Here is a 15,693-nt window from a genome sequence, read left to right as displayed (position 1 = left end):
ACTTGGATTTTAGTAATGTAAGAATTAATAAAACCTTTCTTAATTATTGAAATTTCTTGGATTGTTGTTTAACAATTATTGGAAACAGTCATCATAGTTTATTATTTTACCTTCGTCTTCTTGAAACTGTTGGTGAGCTACAAGCTTCTTCAATATTCTTTTCAATGATATCTTGTTGTCTTCGGTCAGAGATGAGTTTGAATGCACCTCCAATACTTGGAATTTCCACACCATTTTGTGTGTTTGGAGATTTTACAGGAGTACCAGTAATTTCGAATGGAGTTGGACTGACTTCTAACTTTCCAGCCTTTCCAAATCGTGGAGAAATTTTGAGTATTTCAGAGTTAGAGGGTGTCGAAGGAGTTGTTGTACTTGGTGGTGAGTTTGGAGGATCTTTTAAAATCTCCACTGGTGGTACAGGGCTATTACTACTTTTCACAGTCGAGCTACGTTGTTTGGTTGGACTCGCGACTGTTGTAATCTCATCTAGAGATTGATTGAGGGATGGCTTTTCGAATAGACTTGTTGATCTTCTGTGTAGTCTTGGTTTAATTTCTTCTTCCTCTTCTCCTTCTTTAATGACAGGAGTGGGAGTTTCAACAATTGGGCTTTCTACTGGTTCCATATGCATGTCTTGTAAGACTGAATCAAAATCTTTTGGATAATTTCCACTCACTCTATTTCTATCGTCCACTCCAATGTGATGGCTGTGTTGGAACTTGTTTGGATCTGGTGGCTTAATTACCACAGTTTGTCTAAAGCTTTTCTCCTTTTCTGTTCCATAACCAACCCATCCCTTGATTTGATTTATAATAGTATTACGAGAGGATGACCTCTTTCTAATAATATTTGGATCTTCGAGCTCTAAACTATTTGCATTGGAGTTTTTCTTGACAGCAGTTGAACTATCGGTGGAACCAGAGGAATTTTCAGATTCCTCAGAATGATGTGAAAATTCCTCATCTCCTGAGATGGTTACTCTAAAGTTAGGTTGATTATTGGTGGTGGTAGTTATTGTTGTATTGGATGATGGAGGATTTTGATTAGATGGACTTGTTACACCAGCTTTGGTATTAGATCTTCTCTTGGTAGTTATTTGCTTTTCTGGAGAGGAAGCCAAATTGACCTTTGGTTTAGTTGGTTTTAGGTCAATATTTTCAGGTAATTTTTCTTCCAAGAATGTATATGCATTGAAGAGTGATATCCTGAGTCTACTCGAATCACAGGACTCTGCTCTCAGTTGACTAATACTCTGTAGAAGATCTTTGATCTGTACACATTTTTCAAACTCGTAATTTTTCTGGAAATAAGCCAAACTTTCAGTAAGCTTCTGTACAATATGTTCACACACTTTCTTCATTTCAATAAAGTGTTTCATGCATGGTTGTTTGAGAATTTCATCCGCTGATGGTCTATCAGAGGGATTCTTGTTCAACATTTGAACAATCAACTCGATCATGGTAACCTCTTGAGGATATCTGTTGAGCATGTCATTGACGAGAGCTCCTTGTTGGCGGAGTGTAACCACTCTTTCAACTTGCTTACTCTTTAAGGTCATTAACTCGTAACAGACAACACCAAAACTCCATATATCAGTTTCTGCTCCGTATTCAGAATTATTTACAATTTCAGGAGAAAGGTAATTCATTGTTCCAACAATCGAATAGAGTCCATGTGATTGTTGTATAGTTTTAGCCAATCCAAAATCTCCCAATACTATTTTACAAGTGTGATCTGTTTGTTTTTCCATAAAAATATTTTCAGGCTATTAATCAAATTTAGTAAGAGGAACAAAAGAGGAAACTTACTTTCTATTGATGAAATGGTTATGAAATTGATTAATTTTAAAACATACCAAATCTCGGTGAATTATTTTTTGAGTGTGAATAAAATTTAAAGAGCTAGCCATTTGATAAATGAAATCATAAATCAACTGTTTGTTTCAATTTTCATTCAAAGGTAAATCCACATTACATTAAAAATTATAAAAAATACATACATGAATAGAGATTTTCTTTTCCTTCTTTTCAAAATCCTCAATTAATCTTCTCAAATCTCCATTTTCATAATATTTCATTGTAAATAAAGATCCAGGTTGAAGTGAGGTTAACATTTCAAAATAATCATGGACTTTCATGATACTATCATGATTCAATGACCTCATTAGTTCATACTCTGCTTTTACATTAGGTGCAAAAGTAGCAGTTGGAGTGACAATCTTTACAGCCAACTTTTCTCCATTCTCACTACATAAATAGACACATCCCGAACAGCCCCTTCCTAAAATGCTGTCAATGGTCAATGTACGTAATGTGAATCTTGATATTAATTGCTCACTAACAGTTTTACTGCCACTAAATGCTCTCGAATCAACAATTAGTATCTTATTGTCATAAATATCAAGGAATGCTTTCATATCACTTATTTGAGGAGGTGGTAAACTGGCCAAATTAGCAATTACCACTGAATCTCTCTTATATTTAGCAACAGAAGGAAGTGGTTTGTATCTTTCCAATCGAGGTGATTCTGGTTGTGTAGTATTACTACTATTCGAAACTGTTGGTGATGCAGTACTAGCTATTGTAGCAATAGGTGCATTCCTCACCACTGTTATTGGTGGAGGAGGTGGAGGACTCATCATGGTGGTCGTCACTACTTTCTGATAATTATTATTGATCTTTCCATTCTTTAAAGCCAATTTAGACATTGATGATGGAAGAGAAGGTGGAGGAGGAGGAAGTGCAGATGAAGATTCTGTTGTGGGAGTTGATGTGCTCGATTGTTTGGGTGGTGTTTTATATTCTTCAACTTCATCTTGGAAAAGGTATGAGGAATTTTCATATTCATTCGAATAGCTATTAGTATTACTATTATGCATTGATGATGGTGATGTTAACGGTGATGATAAATGAATATTTTGTTGATTTTCCTTTTCTCTTTCCTCCAATTCTATTCGATTTCTAATAATATTTGTAATTGGAGGAGGTTGTTTCCCTACATTAACAACATTAGCAATAGTACTATTTGGAGTAGTGGTGGTTGTTGTTGTCGTTGTTAATGGTGTCAAACTTCCCTTTGTACTTCCTCTTGGTGTTACTGGAGGTTTCGGCAATAGTCTTGGAGTTGATGTTATTGTATTAGTAGCAGCACTTCCCCATGTTGTTGTTGTTGATATATGGTTGTTTTCAATTGGAACATCACTTGATGCCATGATTTGAAAATTATTTACTATTTTCCGGTCTAATGATGAAGAATTATTTATGAAAACAATAATCAAATATATAGAGAAATAAATATAAATTATATAGTTAATGGATAATGATGATGATGAATTGTGAATTAGCGAATTAAAATCCAAAAGATTTCCCGCCCAACGGAATTTAATGTATTTTGGTGCTGCTGTTGTTGCTGTTGTGCGGTTTTCAGAGTGTGTTTGAAAAGAAAATTTTGCGTTTCTCTTGTTGTATGCTGAAGATTGTTATTCTTATTGTTATTGTTGTTGTATGATGAAGATTCACAAATCAGAATTGACCATATTTTTTTTTGAAAATAGTGATGATTTGTTTTAACGTTTAATTTTGGTGGTTGAAAGAGTTTTGTGGAAAAGGAAGTTCAACAAAGGAAAATGTAAAAAATTGGATTGATGGGTTGAAGGTTGGCAGGTGTGAAATAATGTTGTGGAATTGTTTTTGAAAATTGTCACAGAGGAATGCAAATAATGGACTACATGGAATTATTGCCGGCACTGCACAAATTAGGTCAATTTCAATCTTTTGTATTTTGGCGCCAGTTGTTTCCGTTACTTTCGCAAAGATTCGGCTAGAAACAAAATCATTGAAATAATCACATTTTATTGGAATTGAGAGGCCAAAGTAGCAGAATCCTTCTTATAAGTTGCATAATAAGGACCATCAACAGCACCAATCTTTAAATTTCCACCACTCAAAGTTACAGCATTTCCAAAAATGTTCACAACTGAAACAACACCTGGCAGATAAACATTAGTATAGGTATTCAAATCACCTGCCCATATCACAACAATATAATCACTTTGTCCCATAAATCTCATGGCCACAAGTGATGGAGAATCCACAACCTTAACATAACCATCAAACATTCTACTTCTGGCAATGTTGAATAATTGTTTGACTGCTTTCATTGCTGGTTTCTCAGTTAAATCAGCATATAACAAACCAAAGTTGTATTCTCTTTCGGTGGCGTCAGTTCCATCATTGACCATATCGTAATAGACAGATAGTGGGAAGCCCATGGCTAAACCAGCTAACATTCTGTTGGCTACGAGTGAGGCATGTAATCTTAAGGCAGTTGCATCCAAACCATTTCCATTGTAATCGGTGGAGCTTAATCCCCATTCTGTGTCCAAGACTGGTGGATAGGTTGTAACTACACTTCCATAATTGGAATGGACACCAAATGTTGAAAGGGATGTAAATTCATTAATAACTGAACGGAATTTTCTCATTTGATCACACAATGGTCCATAGCCATATGCCTTTCCAGGTCCATACGGATGCAAACCAATGAAATTATATCCTTTTGATCCTCCTTGTTGCATGTACTCTCTCAAATAGGCATAATTGAATCCACCCAATCCAGTTGTGGAAATAAGAGCAGATGGATCACCTTCATAGATTGCAGAAATGGTTGCTTTGGCCAAATTAGCATATTGAGTACCAGTTGGAATTCCTTGAATATCAGCCTCATTGTAAACTTCGTACATGACACCCTTTCTAGCATATCTCTTGGCAGCAGCTCTGGAATAGTTGGCATAGGCAGAAATGGCAGTTGCAGTCAATGGAGCAGTTCCTGGACTGTACAAATCATTGGAATAGGTCAGAATCCACAAAACTTTCAAACCACGAGCTTGGAGAAGAGTAAGGAAATTATCGTAAACTGTAAAGTCGTAAACACCCTTAACTTGTTCAACCCAACCCCAGAAAAATCACATCTGATCCATTGGAAACCAGCATTCTTAACAGCATCAAGAATGGCAGTATTAGTTGTGTAATGGAGAGCAACTCCCATTCTTGACAACATGTCAATACCATTAGTTCCATTGGCATTCTTGAATGGAGTCCAAACAAACTTGGATGTATCCAAATTAACACCATTAAAATTCAATGCATAAATATCATCGACCAGAACACATCCATTAGCAATGGAAGCAGGTGAATTCTCATAGACACTTGTCAAGATTTGGATAGATGATAATGGATAATGCATGACACCATCATCAGCTCCACCCCAGCTTCCAGAAGCAAGACTAGTATTCAACATGACAATTTGTTCGTACCAATTCAAACTATGATAATTTTCAAAAGGTCTATTCAATGATTGGAATTGGAAAACTTGTCCAGTGGAGTCAAAGACACGGAAAGTTAACCAATTGTTAGTATTACAAGATTTAGTTTTGAATGCAATTGCATTATAAGTAGCTGTCAAAGTTGAAGGAATTGGAATATTGGCAGCGACATAATTACCACCTGACAAGTTGAATGTCATATTGAGTGCTTTACCACTATATCCTGCAGTGGTAATAACGATAGATCCAGTTGCACCTGGGAACTCAGCACCATTGTAGAATGATATTTGACTTGTGGTTCCTTCAAAATTTTCAATAAGTGTTCTGGTGTTTGTGTAAGAACCAGCTCTGCACAAGGCAACCAATGAGAGCAATAAGAGAGTGGTAACAAGGAATGATCTAGTTGTTTCTCTCGACATTTTTTTTATTTGTAAACAGTGTTAAAGTAATAAGAATGAGTTGATTTTAAAGGATGACTAGCACTTGTTGTAATGTTGATTTGTGACATGTATTGAGCGTGAAAAGACAGAATGTTACTTCGAATCACCGAGTTTGTTTCAAATTGGTAGTCATTCTTACGCACAATCGATTGCCTTATAATGATAAATTGCTAATTTGCCATTTGTAATTGTTAAATAGGAATGTAGTTGGTACAATTTTACATTCCTATTTAACAATTACAACGTTTACAAAGACTCTTGATGAGTTCACAACTACTGTAGTGAGTTGTATAAAATAAACTGTAGAGATTTAATGTTGGCTGATCTTAATTGCTTTCAGTTTAAGGTTTACTTTGATATTGGAAAGTGAAAAATTCAATTTATTAAATAGAAGAAAATAATGCAAAAAGACCTAATAAAACAATCAACCATCCAGTTATCATTCTATTCGAATCATTCAATCTTGTAGATGTTTTTGGTGTTGTGGTGGTTGAAGAGCTGGAGGCACTTACTGACATTGTGGCACAATTGACTCCACTCCATCCAGCCAAACAAAGACAATTATTAGGAGATTGACAAATTCCCTTTCCATTATTACAAACTTTCGTATCATTTGCCAAATAACCGAAACAAATTGGTGCTGAACAATTCACTCCTCCATATCCAGCTGGACAAACAAAAGTTTCGTTTCCACTATTAGTTGAATTATTCACAATAGTTCCATTAATTGTACCATTGGAATTATTCGAAACAGTCTCATTACAATTAACACCCAACCATCCATTCATACATGAACATTTATCAGGTGAAACACAAGTTCCATTCGATGAGCAAACCTTTGAACTGGAATACAAAACTCCAAAACAATCAAATTTTTCACACGAATTTCCATAATACTTGTTGATGCATGTGCAAGTATTTGGTGATGAGCAAGAGCCACGATTTGAACCACCACATGCACTTGCACCACTCAATCCACCACAGATGGCATCTTTACAATAACTAGAAGCAGTCCAGGAATTTCCATTGCATGAACAAGTGTCAGGTGCCAAACATTGGCCATTTCCATTACAAACACCACTGACATCTGCTGCAATTCCATTACAAACTGGAATGGAACAATTGGCACCAGAAAATCCTTTTGAACATGATGCAGTTCTCTGAGCACTCACATCAACATATAAATAAGAGGATGCACTAGGAGCTGAAGAAAACTGAATAGTCAACCCAGCAGTGGAAACTTTTGAAATGTAATAGATGGTATCCCAAGTTGGTGTTATTGAGAAGAATGTTGGAATCTTGTCGAATTGACTCTCATAGGTAATGTCAATGGAAGAAGCTCCAGCACTAACTTGTGCTATTGTATTGTATTTGAGAGTGAGTCCAATGGTTGTTCCCATGACATTTGTCATTGAATCGAATGTCATCTTTTCTTGTTCGATATTGTAAAAGATAGAAGAACCCATTAAGGTCTTTGAATTTGGAAGTGATGGATTAGACGAAACTCCATAAACTAAATTAACGAATCTACATGAATAAAATCCCATTCTTCCATTTCTGTCATTGGATGCTCGCATCACTGAGCTACCGTGCAAATTTCCCATAAATAAAGCAGAATAGAAATCAGCAGACGAAAGGTCATTCGAATTGGACGAAGGTTGAATCATGACACGTTGATTTTCAAATCCACCTCCATTCATAATGAGATTAATGCTTGATTGTTTGGACATTCCACCATATCTGATTCCATAGGTATATTTCGAATAGTCATTATCACCTGGATAGTACGAAAGATGAGAATTTGGAAGAGACCACAAAATATTCGAATCCTTGTTGAGAGAACTTTGATTGTCGAAGAGTAGATTCGTGGATTGACTATCGAGAGCAGTGGCCAATGTCAATAAACAAGTGTCGCATGAGTAGACATGAGTACTGACAACTGAGCTGGCAGTATCGAATACAAGATTATGTCCAGTTGCACCATTCAACACAAGCAACTTGTAATGACCATTTGATTTAACCAAATTACCATTCATGATACGTAAATTAGAAATCACCTTATTTGGATTATTATTCTTAATGTAAACACTGTTAAAATCTGATGAGTCGACCGATTTCAAGTCAACCATTGGACTTCCAGTAGAGTCTCCATCATTGATGAAACTCAAGAAGGCCAATCTAACTCTCAAACTCTTGTTAGAATCTGAATTTTGGAATGTGATTCTTCCACTTGCTCCTTTCAAGTTTAGTACAGAGCTGTGAAATGCTTCACCTGTGAATGTGATTTCGTATTCATTGGTGAGAGAGGATGTGGCTAGTGAGAGAGTAATAGATGATTTGATACTGTAGACACCTTTTGGAAAGAATACATTTACCGAACCTCCATTAGTAGTATTGGAAACAATGGACGAAATGATAGAGCTGCAATCAAGGGAACTGGTTCCTTGCTCAATGAGAGATTTCTCAGAGTTTGGAAGATAATCTTGAATGTTGACTGTTGTTGCTATAGTTGCGGTTATCACCATCAACAAGGCAAACAAACATGCAACGAGTTGTACGAAACCTTTCGACATGTTTTTTTTAACAATACAGAATGCACTTGTTAATAAAGAAGTGAATTTCGGTGGTATCACAAATCATTGAATGTTTTCTATGGGTGCTACTCTCCTGTTACGTCAACTGACATTTTAACAAACTCTAAATTACTAAAATGAGACAAGCTAACATGAAAGGCAGCATGTTGTAAATTGATGTGACTCTGTTACTCTACCTGGAAACTAGTAACTTTCAAATAATATATTTTTCTAAATAGCAGTTTAGTAATTCAAATTAAGATAACTTTCCTTTCATTTATTGAAAGCAATAGGTTATAGTGGGTCAATAAAGAAAGGTGGAAAACAACTTCTCTGTCTCACAAGTTCCAACTAAAAAAAAATTATCAAAAGAACAATGAAATGAGCTAACAGAGAGTGAAATCTGGAGTTTCAAATATTTTTTAGTTAATTTTATTCTTGTTGAAATCAAAATAAAAGAGAACAATTAGCAAAAGGCATTCGCCCACCGTGGGGGTCGAACCCACGACCACAAGGTTAAGAGCCTTGCGCTCTACCGACTGAGCTGGACGGGCTACAGGTGATGAAAAAATATTACTTAAATAAACAAAAATCCTGATGTGTCCAAGATTTTTCTTCTGCACAAAACTTTATTGTTTATAATAAAGTAAAGCTAACACTTTCAAACTAAATGATGAACTGAATTCATGTAACAACCAGCAAATCGGAACATTGTTGGAAAAAATATTTTGTTCTATTTTTATCCGTATTTTTTATTCTGTAAACACACCATTTGACAATTTTGCTTGGCGTGCAACAAATATTTTAGTTTCAAAAAAATAACGCAACAAAAAACAACAATGACCATCCAATCAATAAAACAACACACAACTCCTCTGAACAAGCCTCCAAGGAAAACCATTAAAAGTAGCAATAGCAGCATGAATTCATTTCGATCTAAAGGTTCCAAGAATTGTCCAGCGTGCTTCAAGAAGAAAATCAAATGTAATCACCTTCAAGAATTGTGTGCAAAGACTGGTAACTTTAAAACTCCAATGAATGGATACTTTAATCGTATTCTCTTTGATAGTTTTAAATTTGATCCAAAGGATAGAGCAAAACTAGATGCAATAATTATCAATCAGGTGAATAACTTTACCAGGAATATATCGCCTCAAGCTTGTGCGAATGCAGATGTATACAAGGATGAATTGCAAAAGACCTTTTATGATCCCATTATAAAACAATTTGAAAAGATTGCTATTGAAAGGGTAGAAGTAAAAGATGATATTTCAATCAGTAGTGAAGAAGACTCCAGTAATGGTCGTGGTAACAACGATGATGATATTTCTCCACAACTGTCAATTGTTGACAGTGTGCTTTATTCAAAGAGTGCACAGATTTCACAACCAAGTATGGTTCAGACACTAACTCAATCCAAAGGGAAGCTGGTAAGAATTAAAATTGGAGAATTCACAGAAATTAAAACTTGTTACCTATCATTGGAGAACTTTTCAAATGTGAATACATTGAAACAAGCAATTGAAACAGCTTGCAACTTTCGCCCAATTGATATCAAGTATGAATCTTTTTACGATCGAAAATTACCTGTTTGTGATGGATATTTGCTTGATTGCCTGAAAACCAAATTTACTAATTCACCTCCATCTCAATTAGTTCTTCACTGTACAATATAATAAACTACTAACCTAACTGCTTGTCTCAATAAAACTATATTTTCAAATCTTCCTCTCCCAACAGCTAATTAGAATCTTGTCAAACAAAATCTTCAATTATCCCTTCTTTGATCAGTCAACAATTGATTGTAAAGTATCGCAACTTGCTTGTTATCGTTGATCTTCAGTTATTGATTTCAATCCAACACAGTTCGCACTCCTCCTTTCTAATAATACAAAAAAATGTTCAAACAACTCGGACCTTTAAGAAGCTGTTGTTCGAAAATTCTTGGCGGAGCCACCAAACATTCTCATGTTGCTCATCATCATACAACAAAATCGAACCGAGTGATGACAATATTACAGGAGGATATTTTCACCTTTGCTACAAGTGCTAGACTTGCTAGTAGTGACAATGTGATGGCCAATAAAACAATTAGAGAATTGGCATCACAATTCCGAAAATGTAAAAATATGAAGGAGATGAGGTTGTGTTTGACCCAACTTGAAAAATTTGCAAGCTCAAGTGGAAACACTACACCAAATGTGGCACTTTATTCAATTGCTTTGGAGATGGCCATTAAAGAACAAAAGCTTGAAGATGTTAGAAAGATTTGGGCTACCCTCAAGAATAATTTATCAATGGTTGGTAAGTTTACCATTAATTAATTCAAATTTGAATTTTAATATATTATTGAACAGATGTTCAAACTCTTTCTTCTATTATATTATTCTTTGGAAGATATTACAAACAATATCCAGAACAAGTTAAAAATATCTTTACCAATAACCAATGTGAAGGGAAGAGAAAATCAAATGAAAAGAAAAAATTGGTTACATCTCCACTTTACGATGAAAATTCACCAATAGAGTACACTCAACTGTTCTTTTTAAAGAGACAAGATCCTGAAACTCTTGTAAAAATTGCACCTTTAACAATAGCTTCTGCCATGATGCATGAACAATGGAAGCTTGCAAGTGTAATGATTTACGAAACCGTGGAAGCAATATTGGAATATGATGAAGTTTTGAAATGTTCCAAAAAGAATGAATTTTTGGGAGAATTTGAGGATAGTTCTAGCTTTGGAGATAATTATGGATCTTCCAACAAACTTGATCCTGAGTCTATAGAATTAATGACCGATTTTATCAACTCTTCTCTCAGACTCATAACAAGAAAAGTAAGACAAGGAATGATTAAAATCTCTGCCTACACAGCTATGAGCTCTCCAAAGAATAATCAATTACCTGTTCACGTAACATCCAGTGAGGAAATTTACAAAGATACTGCCACTAGTATTATGGAAGGTTTGGCATTAGGATTGGATGCTCTCAATCTTGCAATCTTTGAGACAAAGACTCAAAATTCTGCACATCATCCAATGAATTTAGATGAGGAATTGTGCACCAAGTTGTACTGTATGATTCATTCCTTTAGAGTATTCATTGATTGCTCACCATATAAGAAATTACAAGAAAAGTTCAGAAAACGTGTTATTTTCAAGACGGACAATGTTGATGACTACCTTACCCTTAAATATGGTTCCTACTTGGAAAAGTTACACATCAAAGAGGATCCATACGTTCAATTTAGAATGGAATATAAGGTCAATTTGGATAAGAATGGAGAAATCAAATCAGACATTTCCAATGCCTACGTTAATCCAAATCCAATTCCAAGTGGATCTACTCTCATTCTTAACAAGTTACATTCCGTGGATTCTACAACAGCCACTGTCATTGTGGAAGGAAGATCTTACAAGACACCTGGAGAGTTAAACGCTCAACACACTGTAGAAGAGCAACAAGTTCCATTAGAACAAGAAGAAGAATCTAAATTGACCATTCTTGATGATTTTATCGATGAACCAGATGAAGATGGAATCAATGATAAGGATTTTTGGTAGGCAAAATCCAATCTGTGGGAAATAAGCCTTTATACGAAAAACAAGATTTAAAAAATATGGCGCACAAGTTTCTGTTTAGTAATTCTATCAAGCAAGAAGAAGGTGTATTTTCGAGAAGGGAAGATGAAAAGAAATCATTTCCAATTGAGTTTAATAAAATACAACAGGAGGTAAGATTAAAGTTTCGCTTTTTAATTCATCATCATAATTGTAAAGGTATTGAGCAATGAATTAGCCTTTGCAAGAATAGTTGAGAATGATCTTAGATTGAGAGAGGAACTTGAAACAACAACCATCACATTGGAAAAACAATTCGATTTATTAGGATCTTTATGTGAGAATTTAATTGGAGAGAAATTGAGCCTCAATGAAGAACATCGAATTTTAAAGAATCAACTCAACCTTGCCTTGACACCAAAAAGCATCATCCACAAATCATCACAAACAATTGATGACTATTATCAAAAGAAGATAACATCTAATGAGCCTCAATTCAATGATATTGTCACCCCTTCTTCCAGTACTCCATCGAAGGGTAATAATAACTTGGAGAGTTCAACCTTGATTAAATCAAACGACACCTTGCTAGAGCTGATGATTTTAGATATTGATATTCGTTCAAAGAATTTAAAGAATAAATGAATCCGATTATGTTTTACTATTTAATAATATTTTAATATTCTTATTATTTAATTCTCCACAAGGAAGGCTCTATTAAAAGCTTTACAAAGCAGACACAAACAACAAAAAAATTTCAAAAAATGTCCGGTCTTCGTGCAGGTAGGTTTTTCTCTTCGCGCGTTTGCTCATCATAATTTTTCTTCTGCTCCATCATCAATGCTCTATATTAATGTTTTAATAATCATAACTTCATCATCATAATTCCTAATGTTGGAATTTAATAATTGGAAATTTATTAAATTCCTTGCGGTTTTTGTGGACTGTCTTGATGAATCATAACAATATATAACATTAACAGGTGTTGGTAAGAGAACTCTCCAAGCTTCTTTCTTTGGTGCTTTGGTCAGATGTGGTGTCATTGGTGGCGGTCTCATGGTTTCATATGCTTTCATTTGTCCACCAGTTAGAGCCAAGCTCTTCAGCTCTTTCTCCGCTAAGAACTAAATTATCTATTTTGTGTGGAATATCACTTTGCTAATTCTATCAAATCTAGTATATTCATGATGATAAACATCTCATGGGAAATTAAAAACAAAAATATTATTAATATATGTACTAATCGGATTTTTATTATTCAAGTTGCTCAAATCGTTTCGCCCATTTGTTATCACTGTGCTTCAAGTAGATGATTTTATTGTCTATTATGAGGAATAGTTTGAGGACAGGACTTGAAACTCACACTAATTAGATTTGTTCTGTGTTATTTCATCAACACAAAAATATTAAAACTAATCAGTGGTGAATGAACTCATCAGATTCCAATAAAGTCATGGTTAGAATATAAAAATGAACAATTTAAACAAACCAACTTAATATTAGGAATTGTTTGTTAATTGTTGCTTCCTTTTTGGAAGAAAGCATCAATTGCCTTGTAAATATTATTAATAAACAATTAAGGTGTTCCATCAATTAATAACTTTTTCAACAATTTACTGTTTCACGCTCCAACCTTGGCAACCAAATTGTTACACCAACTTTGTTATCTCTCTGGATGATGCTGAATGTTCCCAGCAAACAACAACTATCAACAACCTCATACAAAGGAACAATTTTTGAATAGATAACCATATCCTAATACCAAAGAGAATAGCCATCATTATATTACAGCCTGGCTAAAGCTATTAGCAATCCTTCACTTCATCAGTCAATCAAAAAAAAATGTCTTCATCCACCACTCCCGTAAATAAATCTCCCTCCACCTCTAGTAGTAATAATGCAACAGGTACAACACAATACTCAGCAGAAGGTGTTGCTCATCGTTTTTTAACAGCCATTCTCGATTTTATGGGAAAGAATGCTCAGAATCCCTCCGAAATTTATCAACTCTTAGCACAGACAGGATCCGTCCTATTGTTACAAACCGAGGAGTTTCCCAAATATTTGTCACAATATATTGAAATCAAATTTCAGGATGCTGATAAGGAATTTGCCAATAATGCACCAATGAACTTTCAAGCCAAATATCAAATCACTGTTCAACTATTCAATTTTGCCACTTTCTTACAAAATGTAAGATTGCCAGCTATTATTCCTTATTTGTCTCCGATTTTGACTCCAGAAGAGCAAAGAAAAATTGACTATAAACTTTCGGATGCACCTCAAGTGAAACAGTATGATTTTAATCACTTTCAGGAAATTTCCATTGCTGCTCTAGAAGCTTTAGTCCAATCCAATCGATCTCCAATTCAAACCTCAGATTACAAAGAGTCCACCAATTGTAACAAGACTAAGATTCCTCCACAGATTGCCTCTGATTCAAGATTTATCTTGATGGCTCCAAAGATTGAAATTCAATTGGCAAGTTTATACTTGCAAAGATCCTACTCCCCATTCCAAGTTATGAAAGATATGAAATCTCTGACTCAGGAATTTCCACCTCTCTACTCTCACAATCATGAAAAATTTTACAGATCCAATAATGAAGATATTGCCATGTACTATTTAAAGAGTGCATTGAACGTTGTCACTGTACAAAATTCACCAGATGACTTTGCTGTTTGTTATTCACAACTTGCCCACTTGTTGAAACAAAAGAAAAAGTATGACGAGGCCATTAAGGCATTCCAAAAAGTATTGGAGGTTAGAAAGCCAAATGATACAGATCCAACCAAGTATGCTTCTCTATGTATGAATATTGCCAATACATACTTGGCAAAGATTGAGGAAAACAAGTCTCAAAACTCTGAGGAAAGGAAGAGCTCTGCACAAGTTGCAAAGTTTATTCTCAATGAATATGTTATTGGTTTGAGAGATACTCTCAAACTTGAAAAGAGAAAAGAATCTCCATCAGATATTAGCAATCACATCAAAACCATTGATACAGCCATTGAGTGGTTTGATAAGAGTGAAGCTGGATTCAGCAAACTGAAAACTGCTCCAACACAACAGGACCCAAATAGGAAGGAACTCTCTACCAAAGATCACTACTTGGGACTTGTTAATATCAATCTAGGATATGCCCACCTCTTGAAAACTAAATTGTATATGCAACTTTTGGAGGAGAAGGTTGATGCTACTGTTCTGAAAACAGCACACCAAGCTGCCACCAAGGCAGCCACAATTTTGAAGGCAGCTCTCGAAGTCATTAAACCAGATTTGAAGGAAAAGGATTCAATCATGCAAAAGACCAAACAAATGGGTTCAGAAAGCTTCCCAAAGGTCAATATTTATTTGGCTGAAATTTACCTCTATCTTTCTGCCTTTGACACAATGGAAGGAATTACAGATACGGTCAATGGTTTGGATTATTTGGAAGAGGCAAGAAGTTGCTTGGACTTGGGAGCTACTCTATTCATGAATAAGGAAATGAAAGAATGGAAGGTGAGACTCAACATTCTCACTTTTGAAGTTTACCACAGAATGAGTGAGAATATCATTGAAGGATTACCATTCATTCAAGATGAGCCAACAAAGCAACAACTCACCGAAAAGAAGGACCAATTCACTGAGAGAAGTATTAATTGTCTGAAGGATGCCATCAAGGATTACGAAAGTACCATCTCAGTTGATGAGAATTCAGATAGTGAACTTTCCTCTCTTATTGAACAATTAAAATTATAATTTATCTTTCCAACATTTGTTTCTCTATATCTACAACTTTTGTAATGGTACCTT

At 35.0% G+C, this 15,693-nt stretch overlaps 5 protein-coding genes and 1 non-coding gene across 6 annotated transcripts; 2 read left to right on the top strand and 4 right to left on the bottom strand.

Moving 5' to 3' along the window:
• Window positions 1-106: 106 nt before the first annotated feature.
• Window positions 107-3,404, bottom strand: NAEGRDRAFT_58002 (uncharacterized protein; the record flags this gene model as incomplete). Its single annotated transcript, XM_002677290.1, has 2 exons — window positions 2,000-3,404; window positions 107-1,765 (listed from the first exon to the last, which is right to left on the bottom strand). Exons 1-2 carry the CDS (start codon window positions 3,209-3,211, stop codon window positions 107-109), a joined length of 2,871 nt encoding a protein of 956 aa, XP_002677336.1. The 5' UTR covers window positions 3,212-3,404.
• Window positions 3,405-3,850: 446 nt separating this feature from the next.
• NAEGRDRAFT_67448 (uncharacterized protein) lies at window positions 3,851-5,742 on the bottom strand (the record flags this gene model as incomplete). Its single annotated transcript, XM_002677289.1, has 2 exons — window positions 3,851-4,938; window positions 4,968-5,742. 2 exons carry the CDS (start codon window positions 5,740-5,742, stop codon window positions 3,851-3,853), a joined length of 1,863 nt encoding a protein of 620 aa, XP_002677335.1.
• Window positions 5,743-6,146: 404 nt separating this feature from the next.
• Window positions 6,147-8,336, bottom strand: NAEGRDRAFT_67447 (uncharacterized protein; the record flags this gene model as incomplete). Its single annotated transcript, XM_002677288.1, has 1 exon — window positions 6,147-8,336. One exon carries the CDS (start codon window positions 8,334-8,336, stop codon window positions 6,147-6,149), a length of 2,190 nt encoding a protein of 729 aa, XP_002677334.1.
• Window positions 8,337-8,817: 481 nt separating this feature from the next.
• NAEGRDRAFT_t305 lies at window positions 8,818-8,890 on the bottom strand. The gene has a single exon. It is a non-coding gene; the product is annotated as a tRNA-Lys (tRNA).
• Window positions 8,891-9,175: 285 nt separating this feature from the next.
• Window positions 9,176-10,012, top strand: NAEGRDRAFT_67446 (uncharacterized protein; the record flags this gene model as incomplete). The annotated part of the gene is made up of 1 exon (XM_002677386.1): window positions 9,176-10,012. One exon carries the CDS (start codon window positions 9,176-9,178, stop codon window positions 10,010-10,012), a length of 837 nt encoding a protein of 278 aa, XP_002677432.1.
• Window positions 10,013-10,241: 229 nt separating this feature from the next.
• On the top strand, window positions 10,242-15,639 carry NAEGRDRAFT_58001 (uncharacterized protein; the record flags this gene model as incomplete). Its single annotated transcript, XM_002677385.1, has 3 exons — window positions 10,242-10,640; window positions 10,694-11,894; window positions 13,785-15,639. Exons 1-3 carry the CDS (start codon window positions 10,343-10,345, stop codon window positions 15,637-15,639), a joined length of 3,354 nt encoding a protein of 1,117 aa, XP_002677431.1. The 5' UTR covers window positions 10,242-10,342.
• Between the last annotated feature and the right edge of the window lie 54 nt (window positions 15,640-15,693).

The sequence above is a fragment of the Naegleria gruberi genome (assembly GCF_000004985.1).
Source record: "Naegleria gruberi genomic scaffold NAEGRscaffold_23, whole genome shotgun sequence".
NCBI lineage: Eukaryota > Heterolobosea > Eutetramitea > Acrasida > Naegleriidae > Naegleria > Naegleria gruberi.
The sequence above is the reverse complement of the archived record's forward strand: the minus strand, read 5'-3'. Positions and strand labels throughout refer to the sequence as shown.